This window comes from Coturnix japonica, chromosome 28 (genome assembly GCF_001577835.2).
Source record: "Coturnix japonica isolate 7356 chromosome 28, Coturnix japonica 2.1, whole genome shotgun sequence".
NCBI classification, from domain to species: Eukaryota; Metazoa; Chordata; class Aves; order Galliformes; family Phasianidae; genus Coturnix; species Coturnix japonica.
The window spans coordinates 710,327-729,798 of NC_029543.1; the positions used below are offsets into that span (position 1 = coordinate 710,327).

General features: G+C 51.2%; 4 protein-coding genes across 13 annotated transcripts in view; 2 read left to right on the forward strand and 2 right to left on the reverse strand.

Annotated features, from left to right (window-relative positions):
- The window catches only part of CELF5 (CUGBP Elav-like family member 5), a 24,914-nt gene extending 20,948 nt beyond the window's left edge, over positions 1 to 3,966 (forward strand). For all 8 annotated transcript variants that reach the window (XM_032440980.1, XM_032440976.1, XM_032440977.1 and 5 more), the window contains 7 exons: positions 1,256 to 1,400; positions 1,587 to 1,733; positions 1,892 to 1,954; positions 2,038 to 2,121; positions 2,491 to 2,634; positions 2,731 to 2,895; positions 3,063 to 3,966. In XM_032440980.1, coding sequence (XP_032296871.1) covers positions 1,256 to 1,400; positions 1,587 to 1,733; positions 1,892 to 1,954; positions 2,038 to 2,121; positions 2,491 to 2,634; positions 2,731 to 2,858 — 711 coding nt within the window. In that variant the 3' untranslated portion in view covers positions 2,859 to 2,895; positions 3,063 to 3,966. The remainder of the gene's footprint in view (positions 1 to 1,255; positions 1,401 to 1,586; positions 1,734 to 1,891; positions 1,955 to 2,037; positions 2,122 to 2,490; positions 2,635 to 2,730; positions 2,896 to 3,062) is intronic.
- Positions 3,796 to 6,330, reverse strand: HSD11B1L (hydroxysteroid 11-beta dehydrogenase 1 like). The gene is made up of 8 exons (XM_015886232.2): positions 6,261 to 6,330; positions 5,884 to 6,007; positions 5,558 to 5,688; positions 5,188 to 5,299; positions 5,014 to 5,105; positions 4,629 to 4,722; positions 4,305 to 4,470; positions 3,796 to 4,215 (listed from the first exon to the last, which is right to left on the reverse strand). The coding sequence occupies exons 2-8, from the start codon at positions 5,969 to 5,971 to the stop codon at positions 4,035 to 4,037; spliced, it is 864 nt and encodes a 287-aa protein (XP_015741718.1). The 5' UTR covers positions 5,972 to 6,007; positions 6,261 to 6,330; the 3' UTR covers positions 3,796 to 4,034.
- MICOS13 (mitochondrial contact site and cristae organizing system subunit 13) lies at positions 5,873 to 7,393 on the forward strand. Of its 2 annotated transcripts, none has more exons than XM_015886238.2 (4): positions 5,873 to 5,974; positions 6,507 to 6,663; positions 6,989 to 7,040; positions 7,194 to 7,393. In XM_015886238.2, the coding sequence occupies exons 1-4, from the start codon at positions 5,961 to 5,963 to the stop codon at positions 7,289 to 7,291; spliced, it is 321 nt and encodes a 106-aa protein (XP_015741724.1). In that variant the 5' UTR covers positions 5,873 to 5,960; the 3' UTR covers positions 7,292 to 7,393. The 2 variants fall into 2 exon arrangements, with proteins under 2 accessions (XP_015741724.1, XP_015741723.1); XM_015886237.2 differs by lacking the exon at positions 5,873 to 5,974 and adding an exon at positions 6,316 to 6,422 and having other exon boundaries at positions 7,194 to 7,391.
- An 80-nt stretch (positions 7,394 to 7,473) lies between these two features.
- On the reverse strand, positions 7,474 to 19,400 carry LOC107325404 (scaffold attachment factor B1-like). Of its 2 annotated transcripts, XM_015886221.2 has the most exons (21): positions 18,999 to 19,400; positions 17,803 to 17,890; positions 17,422 to 17,486; positions 17,132 to 17,338; positions 16,664 to 16,723; positions 16,008 to 16,035; positions 14,610 to 15,108; positions 14,124 to 14,173; positions 12,765 to 12,865; positions 12,107 to 12,256; positions 11,939 to 12,015; positions 11,596 to 11,735; positions 11,027 to 11,118; positions 10,542 to 10,648; positions 9,899 to 10,192; positions 9,498 to 9,635; positions 8,990 to 9,032; positions 8,447 to 8,568; positions 8,161 to 8,273; positions 8,034 to 8,085; positions 7,474 to 7,842 (listed from the first exon to the last, which is right to left on the reverse strand). In XM_015886221.2, the coding sequence occupies exons 1-21, from the start codon at positions 19,173 to 19,175 to the stop codon at positions 7,713 to 7,715; spliced, it is 2,733 nt and encodes a 910-aa protein (XP_015741707.1). In that variant the 5' UTR covers positions 19,176 to 19,400; the 3' UTR covers positions 7,474 to 7,712. The 2 variants fall into 2 exon arrangements, with proteins under 2 accessions (XP_015741707.1, XP_032296866.1); XM_032440975.1 differs by lacking the exon at positions 16,664 to 16,723.
- Positions 19,401 to 19,472: the final 72 nt, after the last annotated feature.

Here is a 19,472-nt window from a genome sequence, read left to right on the forward strand (position 1 = left end):
CTTGTGAACCGGGTCTGTGGCTGCAGCGTGTGTCTCAGTTTGTTTTTGGAGCTCCAGGAGAGCCCTGGGCACAGCCTCAAGTTTTTCTTTCTCTGCTGAAACTCTGGAGGGCACCAAGTCCCCGCTGCTGCCTGTGGCTCCCAGAGCTTCTTCTCTTGGCCAGTGCCACCCATGTGGGGTTTGCAGGCCCAGAGGTGTTCAGTCATCCTTATTCCTCTCTGGCAGGGCTGGCAGCTCCTCTCATCTTGGAGGGGGGGCACACTGTGAGCTTGTGGCCTGTAGTGGGAGAGCAGGGAGACGTTCTGGACTCATTTGTCAGTCACCTCCACTCCTCAGAGTTTCCCATTAGTGACCAGAAGGCAGAACCAACCCCCAGCTGTGCTGCTCGCTTCTCTGCTTCTCGTTTCCCCTCAGCTGTCTGAACACCTTCTCTCCACTCCTTACTAACCCTCCTGCTCTGCCTGCAGTTCCTTTCCCCTCGACTCGAGGCTTTGTCCCATTTCCCTTCCATCCTTCCTCCCCACAAGGACAGATCCTCGCCAGCTCTCGGGTGCACAAAATATGGGAGGCAGCGGGTGAGCAGCCCTGGAGCTGCTGCCTGGGATGCAGCACTGGGGGCTCAGGTGATGGTGGTTGAGGCTGAGCACTGCTGTGTTCCCAGCCAAAAGGCAGCAGGTGTGAGGGCTGGGAAGTGAGGGCAGCCCTCAGTGCAGCTCCATCCACAGGTCGGATCCGGGCATGAATTGAGACCAAAGTAGGGCCCATAGGAACACATGGGTGCAGAGGAGGGTCGGTGGGGCGGTTGGTGCCATCGCTGCCTGCGTGTTTCCTGGTGGCTCCGAGCTCCCCTCTGAGCCTCCACCACCACCCTTAGTCCTTACGGCTCATTAAGGTAATTTTATTGAAGTAATGAGAGCCGTCTGAGAAGGGCTGGTGTGGCACATTTGCATCTGAATGCGGGTCGCGTTCCAGGCAGCGCCTGCCACCAAACAGGCGCTAATGAGGAAAAGGGAAATCAATATTCATCTGCTAAGTAAGAAACGCTTCGGTTCGTGCCGGCTGGGCGTTAAGGCAGAGCGGTGTGTGCAGGGTCCGGGGGGACATAGCAGCACCTGGGTGCTCTCAGGAGCGTTGTGCAGGCTCAGGGTGAGGGATGCCCCCCTGGGGCAGCTCTGTGGGTCATGTAACACCTTGAGGGGGGTGTTTGGCTGCTGGGGGCCGTGCAGACCCTGAGCAGCCCCGTCCTGCCTTGCAGCTGATGCAGCAGCAGACGACCGTCCTGTCCACCTCCCATGGCAGCTACCTGAGCCCCGGCGTCGCCTTCTCGCCGTGCCACATCCAGCAGATCGGGGCTGTCAGTCTGAACGGGCTGCAGGCTGCGCCCATCGCACAGACATCAGGTGAGGGCAGGAAGGAGCGACTGCAGCCCCTGGGCTGTGTCTGGCTGAGCTGCCTCCCCTGCTGCAACCCTGCAGACACCAGCTGGGAGAAATAAGAGCCCCGTGCACAGCAGTCCCACCTGGCTGGTGGAATGGGGCGGGTGGGCTTTGCATGGCTCAGCTCACAGCGTCTCCTTCTCACTGCAGGGCTGCACTCGCCGCCTCTCCTGGGAACGACAGCCATGCCGGGGCTGGTGGCGCCCATTTCCAATGGCTTTACTGGCGTGGTGCCCTTTCCCAACGGCCATCCGTCCTTGGAAACAGTTTACACCAACGGCTTCGTGCCCTATTCAGGTATGGCACGTGGGAGGAAACCATCCCTTCAGAGCTGAACCTGACTCTATTTTTCTCAATCCCTGCAGCAAAGGCTTCCCCTCCCCTCCTTTGGACTCATGCAGTCCCCATGCACGCAGCTCCCTTTGCTTTGCTTCTGATGCTGTTGTTCTTTGCAGCCCAGAGCCCTTCGGTAGCAGAGACCCTGCACCCGGCCTTCACTGGCGTCCAGCAGTACGCAGGTACCGCCTCCCCTTCTCTCCTTTGGGACTTTCTGTGTTCCACACCCCGGGTAAATGGTCTGTTGTGTCTCCTTGGCCCACAGCCGTGTATCCAACCACCTCCATCACCCCCATCGCGCAGAGCATCCCGCAGCCACCGCCCGTCCTGCAGCAGCAGCAGCGTGAAGGTGAGGGTGGTGGTTGTGAGGCTTCAGGGTGGGCAGCTCAGCACAGAGCTGGGATAGGCAGCAGTGCAGGAGGTTCCCAGCTGTGGCTCATGGCTGCAATGCAGCTGCTGCATTGGATGTGGGCAGGGGAGGTGAGAGCTGGGCAAAAGGGAATCTGCTCTCCAGTACCTCTGTGTCTCTGCATTGTCTGCAGAAGGTCTTGGGGAGCCCTCAGAACCTTTGGATGAGTGGCTGAGACAAGTAAGGGGAGGTTGAGGCCGAAGTGCAGCGCTGGGGGGCTCCTCCAGTGCCGTGCTTAGTTGAGCCCTTTTCTCTTCCCCTTTGGGGCTGTCTGTGCTTTGTCCCTCCCCACCGCCCTCGTGCCCGCAGGTCCTGAAGGCTGCAACCTGTTTATCTACCATCTGCCCCAGGAGTTTGGGGACACTGAGCTGATGCAGATGTTCCTGCCTTTTGGCAATGTCATCTCCTCCAAAGTGTTCGTGGATCGCGCCACCAACCAGAGCAAGTGCTTTGGTGAGTGCTGCTGCTGAAGCACAACACGGCCGGGCTGTACGTGCACTGAGCACCCCCCAGTGCTGCTCCTATCGCTGCCCGTGTCCTCCCCTTCAGGTTTTGTGAGCTTCGACAACCCATCCAGTGCACAAACTGCCATCCAGGCCATGAACGGCTTCCAGATCGGCATGAAACGTTTGAAGGTCCAACTGAAGCGACCCAAGGATGCCAACCATCCCTACTGACAGCAGCCAGCGAGCACGAGTCACCTTTGCAGCACAGGTAAAGGCCGTGGCTGCTCCGTGGGGTGGGCACGGAGCTGGGGATGGGTTGGATGATCAGGGGGGTGTATGGGGCAGCCAGGGGGTGACCCGGGGGTTGGGATCTGGGTAACAAAGTGTGTCTGCAGCCAAAGTGGGGACTGTTCTCCCTCCTTCCTCTCTTTGCAGTGACTCACAGGACCAAACTTTCCCATTCAGACCCCGACTCGTTGCTGGAGGGGCTGGAATTGCGGAGTTTAACTCTGCTGCGGTGTCTGCCCAGTGGGCGCTGCAAACAGACCTGAACATTTAGAGGATGCGGATGGACACGGAGCAGGGAGGGCTCAACTCCCGGCTCAGCATCGGCACCACGAGGAGGAGGAGGAGGAGGAGAACTGTGCAGCTCCGCCCCGGGCTCAGCCACCGAGTTCAGCACCAGCTGCTTTTTGCTCGCTGTGTTTCACCCTCCCAAGGGCTCCTGCGGACCGAACTCCTGCACTTTGCTGGGCTGAAAGCACAGGAACCTTTTTCCCTGCAGGCCCCGTGGTGCCGCCTCCCATTGCTCCTCATTGTAACAGGACCCTGGGCAGCAAAGCGAGAGGAGGATGATGAGGATGATGAGGAGCTGCTGGAGCCGCCCGGGCTGTGCAGGACCCGGCGCTGTGCAGGCGCTGCCGGTTCCCGGCCCAGTGGGATGTTCCCCGTTGGGTTCTGCTGGTGCCGCCATCGCTGCGGTTCTTCCTTCCACCTGGGGCCGGTTCCGCAGCATGAAGCTCTGCCCCGATCCCGGCCGGGGGGGGGGGACGTTGGGGGGAACCGTGTGCGATGTGGGATGGGGGTGGGGGGGTCGGGGCTGCAGCCCCCAACCCAGAGCGGGGGGTTGTTGTGTCTGTTAGTCCATGTTTACTGACTGTAAAGACCATTTTGATACTCCATGGCCGCTCTCGGCACCATGTGTTTATTTCCGCTACAACCGGATCCAACATGACTGCGACCGGGACGAGGAACGGGAAGGACCGGCGGGTTGGACGGGGCGGTGCAGGCTGCTCTAACAAGCCGCCCCTTGGATTAATAAACGTTTTTCTCCCTCGGTCCCCAGCTGCCCCCGCGTCCGCTGCCTGCGGTTGGACACGCCGCGCTCTGTCCGGTGTTTCCGCCGGTTCAGTGGCTGCTGTAGTTGTAGAAGCTTTGCAGCACACGCGGGTTGGGCAGCAGCACCCACAGACCGTGAACGTGGCGCAGCCACCACGGGTAGAACAGCTCCGGGACGCGGGAACAGCCCCCGCGGATGATGGACAGCGCCGCGTCGGACGCGGGGGACGCGGACAGGAAAACACGGCCACTATGGGACAACGGGCGTCACGGCACCGAACACACATAGACACGTATAGATACACGTATATACACGTATATATACGTATATACACATACCGGGTCTTCTCCAGCGCCGTGTCGGTGTCGATGAGGCCCAGCACACACAGTGTGATGGACACGTTCTTCCTCTGCATCATCAGCTCGTGCCGCAGGGACCCAAAGAATCCATCCAGAGCGAACTTGGTGGCTGAGTAGGACGTGGTGAATGGGGTGGGGATCTTCCCTGGGAGATACAACGGGCGGTGGGGAATGAACGGCAACGGAGAAACAGACACGGCCCTGACCCACCCCCTGCAGCTGGATGGAGCCCTATGGATGGAGCCCTATGGATGGAGCCCTATGGATGGAGCCCTAAGGACATCGGTGCAGCCACACACTGACCTGAGAGGGAAGAAACCACCACCACTGAGCCCTGGTTCCTCTCCAGGGCCGGCAGAGCGGCTGATGCCAGAGCAACGTAACTAAAGAAATTGACCTGGAGGAGGAGGGGGAGGATGGAGACAGAGAGAAAATGCTTCGAGTTCAGTGAGAGCTGAAAGAAACAGAGCAGAGCTGAGAGGGAGAGTGGGGTGAGAATGGGAACGACAGGAGGAAAGGAAGGTTAAGTCAGCACAACACTGAGGTGAGTAGGGGAGGCTCCAAAGTATCAGCCTAGAAACACACACACGGTTGCCCTCGGCTGCAGGCAGAGCTCTGAATCTGCCTTCGAGCCCCTCCAGGTTGTCCCAGGAGCAGCAGAATCACAAGAACTGCTGGGAATCCTCACCTGCATGAGCCAGCGGCTGTGCTCCACATCCCCGCCCCACATCTCAAACGGGGAAGTGCCGATATGGTTCAGCACGAGGTAGTCCAGCCCTCCTGCGGGCACAGACAGCAGTCAGTAAATACAGGGGTAAATACAGCAGATATTTGGCTGTGCTGCCATTCTTGTCCCGCTTACCCAGTTTTTGGACAGCGAACTGAACCACCCTGTCGGGCTCTGAAGGTGAAGACATGTCAGCTGGGAGGTAGAAGACTTTCTTTGCTCCGAGGGTCAGACATTTCTCCATCACCTGCGAAAACAGCGCTGTGCCAATGGCTCAATGTGAGGTGGGGGGGAGGAGCAGCGATAAGGAGCAACATCGGGCTGCGGTGCTGCCCCCTGGTGGGAGAAACACGCGCTGCAACAGCGCTGCTGGGCGACAGCAACGGGGGAACCCAGCACAGGGGAACCCACATGGGGTCAGTGCAGGGGATGGCAGCACAAAACAGCCACAAAAGCCCGAAGCCCAAAGCCCGAGTCCCCGCCGTTCTGTTCCCTCCTCCCTCACCTCCCGCAGCGCCGCCTCCCTCCTGGCGGTCAGCACCATCTGAGCCCCATAGGCCGCATAGCGATAAGCCAACTGCTCCCCGATCCCGGCGCTGGCTCCGGTCAGAAGCACGCGGGCACCGGAAAGGAGCTCTGAGAACGGGACACACGGACACAGATACAGACACACAGACGGACACACGGACACAAGTGTGCGGGGAAACGGGGCACGAAGCGGCGGGTGGGGGCGGATGGAGCCGCTGCTGCAGCCGGGGCCGGTTGTGGCCGCGCTCACAGCGGGGGCTGCGTGTGACTGAGCGGCCGTTACCGAGTGTCGGACCGTGATACCTGCGTGGAACGGGTCGTCCCTGCAGCGCAAACACAGCAGCGCAGCCAGGAGCCCCGCGGCACAAAACAGCTTCGTGATGGGAACCATCGTGTGCGGGACGGGACGGGGCGGGACGGGAACGAGCTGCGGGAACGGAACGGAACGGGATCAGTGATGGGGGACGGGGGGAGTCCGAGCGGAACGGGGCGGGATGGAGGCGATAGAACGGGCTGCCCCCCCACAACGGGAAGGTGTCGGACCGGGTCAGGCCTCATCACCCCGTTATCTCGCTCATCTCCCATCATGTCGCCGCTCACAGCGCCACGTTCAGCGGGTGCGGCCCCCACTCCCCGCCCTGCGGCCCCCAGCCCCCTCACTGCCCGCCCCGACCCCTCACCCCAAGATGGCGGCGGCCGCAGCTTCCTACGTGCGCTCGTTGCCGTGGTAACGGTTGAGAAGGAAGTGGTTCTCCACTCTTCCGGTCACGTGAGGCTCCCGGCGGCCCTCGCGGCGCTGCCCTTGGTGCCGTCATGGCCGCCCGCATCGCGCCGCTCATCCGGTCAGTGACCGCGGTCAGACCCGGGATGGGAGGGACGTAACGGCGGGACCGAACCGAACCGAGTCACTGCTTTGGTCCCTGCAGGTTCGCCATCAAGGGAGGCCTGGCCGGAGCCGCCGTGTACGTGTCGTACGATCAGGGGCTGCTGGGCAGCGGGACCGAGGGGGCAGAGGCCTTAAAACGGGCCCGGGAAGCGCTACCGGCTGCGGTGAGAGAATGGAGCGGACACGTGGGATGGGAGGTGAGAGGGAGATAAGGGAGATAAGGGGAGATAAGGGGGGAGATAAGGGGGGGATAAGGAGCAGCATCGGGTCTGTTTGGACCCACAGTGACAGGGAGACCCTGAAGGAACCAGCAGCTTTTCCATATCGGATCCTATTATAAGCTGTCACGTATTTCCCCTCTGCTTTTACTGCAGCTCAGAGCCCAGAGCTCACTGATGCCCATTGACTCTCATTGATTCTCATTGATGCTCATTGATGTAGCACCAAACCCCTTTGGGCTCCGTGATCCCCCTGCCCCCCATTGCTGCCCTTCTTTCTTTCTTTCTTTCTTTCTCTCTGCAGCTCCCACCCGTTCCAACCTTGGATTTCTCCCCCTCGGATTCCTGGAATAAAGGTAAAATCCCATTTCATTATTTGTGGGAAGGGGCCAGTGCTGCAGCTTGTCATAGAACCACACACTGGCCGGGGTTGGGGTTGGTGCCACAAATCAACCTGCCATGTGCCTCCATTGCTGCTGTGCTGTGCTGACTGTCCATGTCCCTTACAGGGGTGCACACGCTGATGTCTGCCCTGTCGGTGGCTCCCAGCAGAGCGTGTGAATACACGGCTCAGGGCTGGAACTACCTCAAGGATCTCGTCAAGTGAGCTGAGCACATCCTCTGTCCCGCTCTCATTCTGTCCGTCCCGTGCTGCTCCCACAGCTCAGCCACAAGGGCTGCAATAAAAGACTTTGAAGTTCTGGTTTCATTGGGGTTGGTTTTGACAAATAGCCCCCATTGCTCCATGCCTTCATAGCAGTAGGTGCCTCAGAGACGACTGCAGCCGTGAACTGTAAACTGTTTTTTTTTTTATTTATGGAAAATGGAATGCTTCATTAACAAACAGTTTTAAATGAGGATATGAACAACACGTTACAAAACAAATGAGTTCACATTGGATCGAGTGACGTCGTATGGCAGCAGCTTAAAAAAGAAATTCCACTTACAGTGACCCACGAGCTCCAAGGGCCGGACACCCCAGGGACAAACCAACTGCAGTTGCCACGTAGCGTTAGAAATTAAAACATTCAGTAGCGACGGTTGAAGCGAGGGTCGTTGGGTCGGCTCGCTCGCTCCTGGCCGGCAAATCCCTCCCCTTGCATCCCCCCTCCGTGCATCAGCTGACTTTGGTTCCCTCCTTGCATGAACCCTCCTCGCCTGCAAAGTGGGGCAGATGGTTTGGGGTTGGTTCTCTCCAATGAAGCACAGGAATATTCTGTCATCCCTTGACATTTCAGTAACAAATTGTGTAACTGATAATCCCCTAAAATTCTCACTTAAATGCAAGGGACTCACCCTGAAAGGAAATGGAAAGCAAAGAAATGCTCTGCTCTTTTTAAGCTTCTTACCCTGACATGCCTCCACGGTGCATCACGTGGCCAGGTCTCCCTCTACCTCCACCTATAAAAGAGTGAGAGTGATTCCTCTGTGCCCACAGGAGCCGTTTTGCTTTGTGTCCATGCAGGGCAGCTTTACCTTGCCATCTCTCGTGATCCCGTCCCATCATCCCTCCATCCACGCTGCTCTGCCATGAACGCTCTTGGTGCCCTTCAAATTTCCTCCCGTGGTCCCCCCAGTCGCGGCCATCCCTGCAGGAAGAGCCTGAGTTACATCTTTGACACCTGGCACTGCTGCAGTGCAGGAGTGAGCTGGAAGAGCCACTGGTGTGCAGGGCAGGGAACGGGCTGAGGAGGGAGGTGTGTGAAAAAGAATCACGTCAAAAAGTGCATTTCCAATATTCACAATCTGCACAAGAACTGACCGTGATGGGGGGGGGATCCCTCTGCTCTCACTCATCCTCCTGTCGGAGCCGTAGCTGCCCCAGCTCTCCCGGGAGTCCCGTGAGTGGCGCTCGGGGCCTCCATGGCGCTCATCTGGGTAATGCTGCAAGGCAAAGACACGTGTGTGAGCGCACAGAACCAGCTCCATCTTTATTTCTTCCTGTTGATCTCTGTGATATTCCTCCCTGCCCAGTTTCTCTCACAATCCCACAGCTCAGCCAGCAGTAAAAGCCACCTCTCACTGCCAGCCCCTCAGGCCACAAGAGCACACCAACACCGACTGAGTTTTGCCACCTTACAGAGTTAATATTATGTTACTTGTGTCTTCTCTGAACAACCTCTCTTACCCCCCCACCTCTCTGACACACTTGTTTGCTGTGTACCACAGTAAATGTACCTGACTTTTATAGCAAGGCAATCTTGTCACTGATAGATACTCCTAGCACTATAATTTTAATTTGAAACTACAGCAAACCAGGCTGTCAGAGTTAAGACAGTTCTACAGCTTTATAAAATCAACTCACTTGTCCATCGCGATCTCCCATCATCGTCCTTGATCCATCCCTCCTACAGACAATTAAAACCAGTGGTTGGAAAACACGCTGCAGTTATTACCGTATCTATATAACAGACAGAAAATCCTCTTTCCATGTACTGCCAGCATTGCCTACAAGAGCCACAGCAGTGGGGCAGGAACACAAGGAAGCCACAACACTTGAGATTGCTGGGAAACCCAGCTAGCCCAGAAGTACAATGTCCTCCACTAAGGAGCTACAATATGATTTCAAAAGCCCTTTTTTTTTCTCAGAAGCTCACAAATCTGCAAAGCAGCAACTGAACAGGTGCTAAACAAACACTGAACTGGTGGCACAGAAACACTTCTCTTCAATTTCACAAGAGAAACTCACAGCTACTAAATCATGCTTAAAAAAGGAAGTGCAGAAGTAACACCCAGTAAAGAGAAGGCAGCAAGATGTGATGCTTCAGGCATCTCCACCCTCTGATTTCAGCTGGGGCAGCAGAGGCACCAACCTGTCCAACGAGTGGTCTTGGTACCGGCCGCGATCCCTGTGGTCGAAGTCGTGGAAGCGATCCTGGCGGCCAAAGTCAGAATGGTACCGATCGTTCATCGCCATCCGCTTCGCTTCGGGCCAGTACGGGTCATCCCTCCTGACAGGAAGAAAATGTTGTAATCCAGTTTGTGACTTTTGGTGTTTGTTCCCAGTTTAAACTGCACACCAAAAACACATGTAAAAAAGCTCAGAAGCAGGGATAGAACTCAGACAGGAGAGCACAACTGAGGCTTTACACACACACACCTCATGGTACGCAGTGAGTGCAGCTCTGGGCAGACAAACAGCTCTTTGTAGTGCAGGCTGCAGCCACAGCCCGGCAGCCAAGCCCCCTCCTCCCGTCCCTCACATTGCCTTTACCTGCCATCAATGTCATACGGCCTTCTCATGGCAGAGCGGCGTTCCTGTTCATAGCGCAGCTGCTCGTGCTGCCGTCGCAGCTCTTCCCTTTCTCGCTGGATGCGATCTTGTTCCCTCCTCCTTTCATGCTCTATGTGCATCCGCTCCCTCTCCAGTCTCTCTCTCTCCATCCGCTCTCGCTCGAGCCGTTGCCTTTCAATCTCCAGTCTCTCACGAGCAATCTCAAGCCTCTCCCTTTCCTCCCGTTCCCGGATGGTCTGCAGGTGCTGCTGCCTCTCCCGACGCTCACGGGTGCTGTTACAGCAGCATGAAAGTTTACAGGTTTGATATTTCAACAAAGTAAGTTAAAAAGGGGAAAAAAAATAATTAATTAAAAGAAGAAAACCACCGTGACTGCAAATCTGTTGAGCTCCTCTGAATTGTATTGCAGTATTTACACTGATCTCATTGGTCCCATTGAACCCACCCATGGGGGCAAATAACACGGACAGGAGAAACTGAACCCAAATGCCTCAAAGCTCATTGCTTCTACTCAATCAAAGTATCAAATCAAAGAAATATTTACACTCCCTTGGTCATTTTAATTAAAAGAAAACTAAAAGAAAAGGAAAAAGCTTCCAGCCAAGCTAACTGCTGCTCTTACCGGCGCTGCTCGGCCTCCCTCATTTTCCTCTGAGCTTTGATTTTGTCGAAGGGCACGATGCCTTGCCTCTCCCTGCTCTCCGATTTGCGATCCTGGCTCTTAACACTCTGCATTTAATACAGGAGGACAGAAACTCAGCAGAGAGCATTTTCCAAAGGACAGCAGCTACACACAGTGCTCAGCTCCGTTTCCATTCACACACATCACAAAGCTCTGCCCCCACATTCTCCTATTTCTTTTTTAAACATTGCAGACCCACCACATCATAACAGAAGACCTTCCCTTCCCACATTTAGTCTGGCAAGATTTCATTGCTGAATATGTTATCAGCCATATGAGAAATATTTGAATAATTAAAGCTAAATCCGCACTATGGAAATTCTAATTAGACTAATCAGTAGGACAAGCATAGGGCACATGCAGCTTAGTGGGATTCCTGATCTGTTTCTAAGGAACCATGCTTCCCATGCAGAAGCTCTACTCACTCTGTCTTTTGATGTAGTTGATGTTTTTACACTGATAACAGGTTCTCCTTTGGATTTATCCATTACCACCGTTCTCTCTGTTCCTTTACTCCCTATACATATCAAAGATCGAGCAGAAAGAGGTGTAAGAAATAACAGTGCTGCATAACACGTGCAACTCATTACTATGCACAAAGGTACCTCCTCTACAAAGCAAAACAGATCTTTAAACCTGACTTCCAGCTGAGAAACCTGCCGTCAAGCCAGTCTTGGATAGTGACAGGACAAGGGGGAATGGCTTTAAACTGAGACAGGGGAGGTTTAGCTTGGATCTTAGGAGGAATTTTTTCACCCAGTGGTTGGTGACGCACTGGAACAGGTTGCCCAAGGAGGTTGTGGATGCCCCATCCCTGCAGGCATTCAAGGCCAGGCTGGATGTGGCTCTGGGCAGCCTGGGCTGCTGGTTGGTGACCCTGCACACAGCAGGGGGTTGGAATGGATGAGCACTGTGGGCCTTTGCAACCCAGGCCACTCTATAATTCTATGATTCAGTGAGGAACTGACTATGAAATAAAGAACAGCCACGTTACCTGACTTTGAAGATTTAGGCTGATCCGATGAAGAAGATTTCTGTTCATCCTTCTCTTTCCTTTCTTTTTCATCCTTGTCTTCAGCCTTTTTGGAGTCGTCTTTTTGGTCACATTTCTCATCTCTTTTACTACTGCTAGGCCTGCAGGCAGATGTTAATATAGATTAGACTGATATTCAACAAGAGACAAATTAACAAAACCAAATATTGATTCGCTGAGATGCAGTAGTTACAAACACAGACACATCATTTTCTGGATGTTTGTCATGAAAGTGCTATTTAACTGCTTTTCCTGACAGATCAACATAGAGAACTGCAGCACCTCTGCACAGGGAACGTTTTACCTCTCACTGGCTGTTTCTTTCTTCGACTCATTCTCCTTTTTTTCAGTTGGTTTCTTCCCAGCAGGTTCATTTTTTGCCTGAAATGTATTTTGCACATCAGCTGAGATCGTGGTTTCAATTACGTGCACAACTCGATGGCAATGAGAAATCTTTGAGATCAATACTCACTTTTTCCACAGAAATGATCTTCCCGTGTAACTCTGTTTTGTGGAGGTGGGTAATGCACTTCGTGGCTTCCTCGGCTGTAGACATGGTGACAAAGCCGTAACAGCGCGCGCCGGGGCTGCGGGCATTGGTGACCACTTTTGCACCAACCACCTTTCCCAAAGAAACAACGTGTTACAGTCACAGCAACAAAGGCCCAACATTAACAGCAAAAAGAGAGAAAACAGTGTTTGTTCAGTTAGATATTCAGTAATGCATTACTAGCAGAGGTTTCTCTAACTACAACCTGCTGAGAAAGATATCTTTAAATGAGCTTCAGAGGTCTGAGTGAAATCCTTAGGAATCTGCTCCATGTAAGAAAGGCTCTCAGCTCTGACAGCAGTTTTCTGTTGAACTAATTCTTCCCACTTTCCAGCTGAGAGTGAGGTTTAATTGAGTAAAGACACCACCAGAGGACACAGAGAAATATGTAAGCAGTCGCTGTCTGTTTACATAAGGACTGGAAAAGGAATTTTGTTTTTGTTTGAGAGATAAAATAAAACTGCAGCCATTCGGCATGAACTCGTGCAGGTTCTTCTTCCCTCTGTAACCCCACATTCTCAGCAACAGAAGCACACCAAGTTTATATTGAGGGGGAAATAAACAAATAATCCAACCTTACCTTCCCATATTTGCTAAACAGATTCTTTAAGTCTGTAGCTCTGGTGGTGGAAGCGAGTCCACTCACCCAAAAGTTTCTCCCAGAACCGCCAGCTGTGCGACCTAATTAGGAACACAAAGAAAACCAGAGCCCAAATCCCGGTTAGTTCAACCACTCCCTTATTTAAAAAAGAGCAGTTCCACAAACCTGATTTTTCCAATCATAAAGGAAAGCACAAACGTCACCTCCCAACAACTCATACTCCTCAAGGCAATGAGGAGTCCAAACTCTTTTAAGATGGAACGACAAGCTCAGTTATGTGCAACAGAGGGATGTTACGTCATTCCTCAAGGAAGAAACTCCAGAGATAAAGTAACTGGCCCTTCAGAATGTGTCTGCATCCATCCCAGCAAGTTGGAACTTACAGAAAAAGACTGAAGACCTACGAGGGCTGTGGGAACCAAGTCAGCACCCACGGGTACTTATGTCTTGCCTTTATCTCCTTGATTCCCAAGGAATTACAACTGGATGCACACTAACTGCACCTCTCAAGGAAAAACATTTGCCATAAAAGCAAGAAAATGTTCTCCTTAGAGTACGCCTGCATGCACGTCATGTTTAGGGTATGAATAGATCGGCTGTGACCTCAGTGACTGCAGTCAGAAAAGGGTCAGCATTCTGCAGCTATGCAAGAACAGAACACCCTCCCAGTATGCTGCAGTCTGAGGGTAAATAGTAGAACCTGTTAAACGGTCCTTTGAATGTTCTGAAGTAAACCATGCAAATCCTTCCCTTCCAATAAGCAGACAGACAGATCTCCTAAAGAAACATGATGAGAAGGAGCAGACGAGGCCCCACCTGGCACTGCTCATCTAGAAATGTCCATCCTGCTTATCATGTGTATTGGCACTGTAAATAGGATCTGAGTAGATGGAAATTTAAGAACCATCAATCCAATTGGAAGGCAACATTAAACTCTGAGTATTCACATACCTACACATCACAAATACAAGACTGTACATTATTTTCACATAAAAGGAGATGGTGTAAAGAACCACAAGTAAACCAAACACAAAAGGCTTTGGACTCACTAACAGCTGTCGGTATCCTCAGTGCCATGAAGGACATATTTGCCACAGATTAACATCTACCTTTGGAGATCACGACACAAACAAGAGGGCGCAATGCAGAGCCTTGTAACAAGTATCAAAGAGAAGAACTTTTTGGTATAACTACATCTTTAAAAATCCAGGACAATAATTAAATAATGGTATCTAAGAGTTGCAGAGATTTCAAGGCTTTCACAACAAAAGGCCCCATCCAACACAAAAGCAGTTGCACTGACAGAAATGTCAAGTTTGGGTTCTGATAGATACATACCTTTCTCGTCTTTTGAGACTAGCTTTGTATCTCTGTCCTCCTCCACAGGGCTAAAGACAAAACAACACGTTACTCAAGTCAGAGAGAATAGTGACTACTCATTAATCATTAAAAGAGCTAAAATTAAATACCTACCAGCAAATACGTTGCAAACAAAAATACACCTTTATGTACTCGATTTAAGTAATCTGACGTGAAATAAGGGGAGTCAGATTCTTAAACAGAATTATACTAGGAAGAAGTTTACAAATCAGAGTAATTTAAGCAAACAACCTTTGAAGGTTGAGGAAGGAAAGAAATCAAACCCTCTGCGTTTAAAAACAAAAACAACAACAATTGTGCACAAGGAGAAATCAAACCCATTCTTTAGCAATAGGCTACAATTTCAGCAGGCGCGGTGGCCAATTGGAGGAAACGGCTTATTGGCATCGCTTAACGACCCGTGACAAAAGATAGCATCTGGTCTAGAACGGAGAAAAAACAAACCTCTTTTTCTGATCACCGCCCTCACTGGCTGAGGACTCTTTAGTAGCGGGGGATTCCTCTGAATTAGCTTTGTCTTCTGCTTTCTTGGCATCTTCTTTGCTAGCTTTGCCTTCCGCACCTGCGCCTCTCTCCGCTGTTTCCCCACTAGAGGCTTCCAGGCCTTGGCAGCGCTTGCTACTCTCATCGCTTACGCTCTCTACTCCTACAGAGGCAGAGTCCAGCTTCTCTTCCTCTATTGTCTGTTCACTTGTCTCCCCTTTTGCTACAACTAAACGCTTTGCCTCCTTCCTTGCCATAGCTTGTGCCGACTTGCTGTCCAAATCTAAAGCATCTTCCTCCGACTGAGCGGCAGCAAGAGCGTCCTCTTCCTCTGCTAGCCTCTTGCCTGGCACCACGTTACTTGCTTCCTGTGCATCTGGCTGCTCCGCTTCACACGCTTCTTCGTTAAGGAGCTCAGATTTACAAGTTTCCCCCAAAATGTCGAGTATTTTCTCATTTTCTACGGATTTAACAGGAATAGAATGGCACAAGGTTTAATCACCAGGGAAATACAGCAATCACAAACGTGGAACTGGCATGGCTGCCACACTAACACCAAGAGAACGGCTAAGCTACACAGAGATTGGAAAACCCTAGTGTACACAGTGTTACAAGTCCTACGCTCACTGCACTCTGACACGCTACTGCATCAGCCCTCACACGTTAACAGGGAAGAAAAAAGCCCCCACAGATTTAACAAAAACCTTCTGGCTCATCCTTGATATTCTTCATGAAATCGTTCAGCTGTTTCTTCTCTAGTTAGCTTCCACAGTCCGAGCCGCTTAACTGAACATAGCAAAGCACTGAGGGTTCAATTTTTAAATCTCTGTGACATTCTTTTAGCAGACAGTCCAACATGAAACCTGGGCTTCTTCTGATGGTGCATGAGTGTGTTTGCAGTCCACAAAGTGAAAAGTATCTGTATGAAATTTCCATGAAGAAACTCTCTTCTTTCTTCTGTATCCAGTAACTAAGCTTTACATTTTAATGCCCTACAATATCTTTTTACTGCTGTCACTGCTTTCTACTTAGTTAGAGTTAAGGTGTGTGCGATATCACAAGATCTGTTTAGAGGCAGATTGTTTAGCTCTTAAACTGTGATTAACTTCTCTACATCCATCTATGTAGCTTAACAGGTTTTTAAACCATTTCGTATCACTGAAAATATTTCAGAGATGACAAGCATCACTTCACAGATCTGGGGATATGATTGGGTTTCCAATCTCTATGACCCTGCATGATCTGGGTTGTCCATCATAAGAATAACGCAAATTCTATGTTTGTTTGTTTGTTTTAAATAGTTAATGGTTTAAAAAGTATTAGTTGAAAAGACAGGAATATGCTTTTCTTTAACAGTACCTGGCTCCAAGTGCAGTTTCTCCATTTTCTGTTCAGGAAACAAACACAGAACAAGGATTTTATGCGATGTAATTCATTAGAGCATCATTGCAACCCTCCCACCACCCCATCCATGAGATTTAATGGCATTCCAATCCACCTGCTGCTTTTAGCACTGCTTTTCAACATCCACTGGAAATATTAATAATAATTTTAATAATCAAAGCTCAAATTTCAGCCACTGTTCTCCTCGTAACTGGGAATACTGGAGAAAAGGGGACAAAAAAAGGTGCCTCTGTGTACTACACAGTGAAAATGAAACCGGGCTACTGCTGGATATCATCAGCAGGGGAAAGAAAAAATAAATCAGCTGTGAAACTTTTCAAGTAAATCTCATTTTTCCTTATTAAGAAAAGCCATTCCAATGCTTTTGCTCTGCATTTCTGAAGGCCCGTTTCCTTTGCAGAATAAACGTAGAGGAAGTCTCCTGAAATTGGTGAGGTGGGGAGGGAAGAAAGAAAACCAAGGAAGCAACTTGGGATGTCATCACTTGACAGCCTGGGTTGTGTGTGAGATCACTCAGAGCGTGGGCTCTGTTACAGCTCACACTATGGCCATGTGGTATCAGCACAGAGTGAATAGTATTAAAAAATCAGGAAGTTCCGTTTTCAATTTACCTTCATTTCAATTAAATCAGAAGAGGAATCTACATTGTTTCCATTTTCATCATAATCTTCCTAAAAGAGTAAAAAAGGAATTAGAGTATTCCTTACACAGCAGGGTTAGCGTACTGAGAAATACTACCACATCCAGCTTGGCTGAGCAACAACATGAGAAGCATTTTCCAATATTTAGAAGATCCTGATTGCTATTCTGAACACAACCCAAGAGGAGCAAGAGGTAAATACCCTCGAGCATTAAATATTAGCAGGAGAGCACTTTCCAATAACCTTTCCGTTTAATTTTGTTGCAATACTGAAATTATAGTCTACTTTACTCTGATTTAAGAGTTGTTTCTCCATTGTCTCACCTTTTTTTTTTCCATTTTTATTTCTTTACCTTCTGACTTAAAGGCATTAGAAGCGAAGTTGATTTAAGTCTCCACTTCTCCAACAATAAAACTGTCTGATAACAAAGACACTTACCTCATTTTCTGTCAGCTGATCTGGGAGTTCTTTCATTTCTGCATCAACATTGTCTTTGTTATCAGACAGTGAATCCAGAATGTTATCAGGACTATAGTCTTCTCCGCAGTCTACAGCACTGCTGTTGTCTATTTCAGCTTCATCTAACACGCTAATATCCATCATGTCGATGTCTTGTAAGGTATCCAGGCTTGCTTCAATATCCTCCTAAATAAAGGAAAAGGACAGATATGTATTTACTATGGTTTTAATGATACATGTACTGAGCAACCAATCATGCTTTCACCTACCTGCCCATCTCTGGAGTTTTCTTCTAGCCCATTGTCTTCCACCCCTTCCTCTTCTGATTTTCTTCCTAAAAATAATATAACTGAAATGAGAAACAGCTCTGTATTTCATAACATGGCTACTCTTTGCCAAATTATCCATTCAATGCTGTTTCAATTCAGAATCATTAAGATCCTGATTCAGAAGCCCTATCTGGATTGAGCTGAGAATGAGAATACAACACAGTCAACACAAATACCTGGCATGAGCAAGAAGAAGGTTCCAAGACATGCAAACAGAAGTACACCTGGGTGTCATATTGTTGTTGTTGCTAATGAAATAGTTTTATCATTTTCCACAAAAGAAAAGCACCAAAACGAAGCAGCTGCATTTGCACCCTGTACCTTTGCTCATTCTTTTTGACAACCTCTTGTTGGTCAGTTCTGAAGCCACGGGAATTTCATCTGGATCTCCTCCTTCGTCCTCGATAGCCTGAAGGAGACAGCAATACAGCTCAGTCGTACTGCTACCAACGTGTGCTTTGGCAGATGGGGCTCTGAGGTCAAACAGCCCCATCAAAACAAGCAGCGTGCTTATAAAACAGCTCCACAGACGCACTGAGATGCAACCCAGGGTTGAAGCTCCATATATCTGTATGGAAAGCAACCCAGGGTTGAAGCTCCATGTATCTGTATGCTATGCTGCACAGCACAGATAGGGATTGGATTTGGGGTGGTGCCGTGTGAACCCCGGGGTTGGACTCAATGATTCCCATGCTGTGATGATAGAGCTGTCTGAGATGGAATGTAATGCAGCTAACACACCTCCTGTGTAATGCACCTCCAATGTAAAGCACAGGGCCGTGCAGGGATACAAATAGCCGAGAATGACCCCTCCAGGACCTCAGAATCACACAGAATCACAGGGACCTCAAGGATCATGTCATTCCAACCCCCCTGCCTAGCAGGGCCAGCAAACATACACGTTTACTAGATCGGGTTGCCCAGGAGACCCTATAAATCCCCAGAGACCCCATGGATCCCCATAGAGACCCATAGAGACCCCATAGAGACTCCATAGACTGCATAGATCCCCATAAAGACCCATAGAGACTCCATAGACTGCATAGATCCCCATAGAGACCCCATAGATCAGGTTGCCCATGGCCCCGTCCAACCTGGCCTTGAACACCTCCAAGGACGGGGCATCCACAACCTCCCTGGGCAGCCTGTTCAAGGGCCTCACCACTCTCCTAGTGAAGAACTTCCCCCTAACATCCAACCTAAATCTTCCCTCTTTTAACTTAACCATTTCCCGGTGTCCTGCTATCTGTCAGCCCTCTTCCAGGAGTTACTCCCCTCTGTGTGTAGGTTCCCCGACAGGTATCTGAAAGGGATGTTTATAAGAGCCCACAAATGACTCCAGCCCCGCAGCTGGCCCAACCTGCAGCCAGACTGCGAGGAAACAGATGTGAGAAGGGAATGAAGGAAAGCGGGGCAATGAAAGGGAATGGAGGGGGACAGGAACCGCGCATGCGCCAACAGCCCTGAGCAGCGGGACAAAGGCCCCGGATGACGATCCCCCCCCCTTGGTTCCTCACCTTCCTGAGCCGCTCCATCAGGACGCTCTTGTTGCCGCCCGTGTCCATGTTGCGGCGCTTCAGCTCCGCCCGCAGGTCGATGACCCTCAGCTCGCTCAGCCGCCTCGTTTCGGGCTCGGAGCCCAACCCGGGGGATGGCAGCTCCCCCAGCGCGGCCTGCGACTGACCGTCCGCCATCGAGGCCGCGTCCAGCTCCCGCTCCGATCCCACGGCTCACCTGGTGAGCTCGGCACAAAATGGTGCGGGAGGCGAGTGGAGGAGGGAGAAAAAAAAAGGAAAAAAAAAAAAAAAAGGCTAAAATAATTAAAAAATCAAGGCCGATCCGCGCAAACTCGGCCGGAACGGGACGAATGGCGGCGGGCGGGAAGGCGGAGCCTGAGGAGACGGAGCAACACGGAGCGCCTCAGGGCGGCGCGGAGCTTCTGCGCATGCGCGAACTCTGTCATGGCGCCGAATGCGCTACTGCGCGTGCGT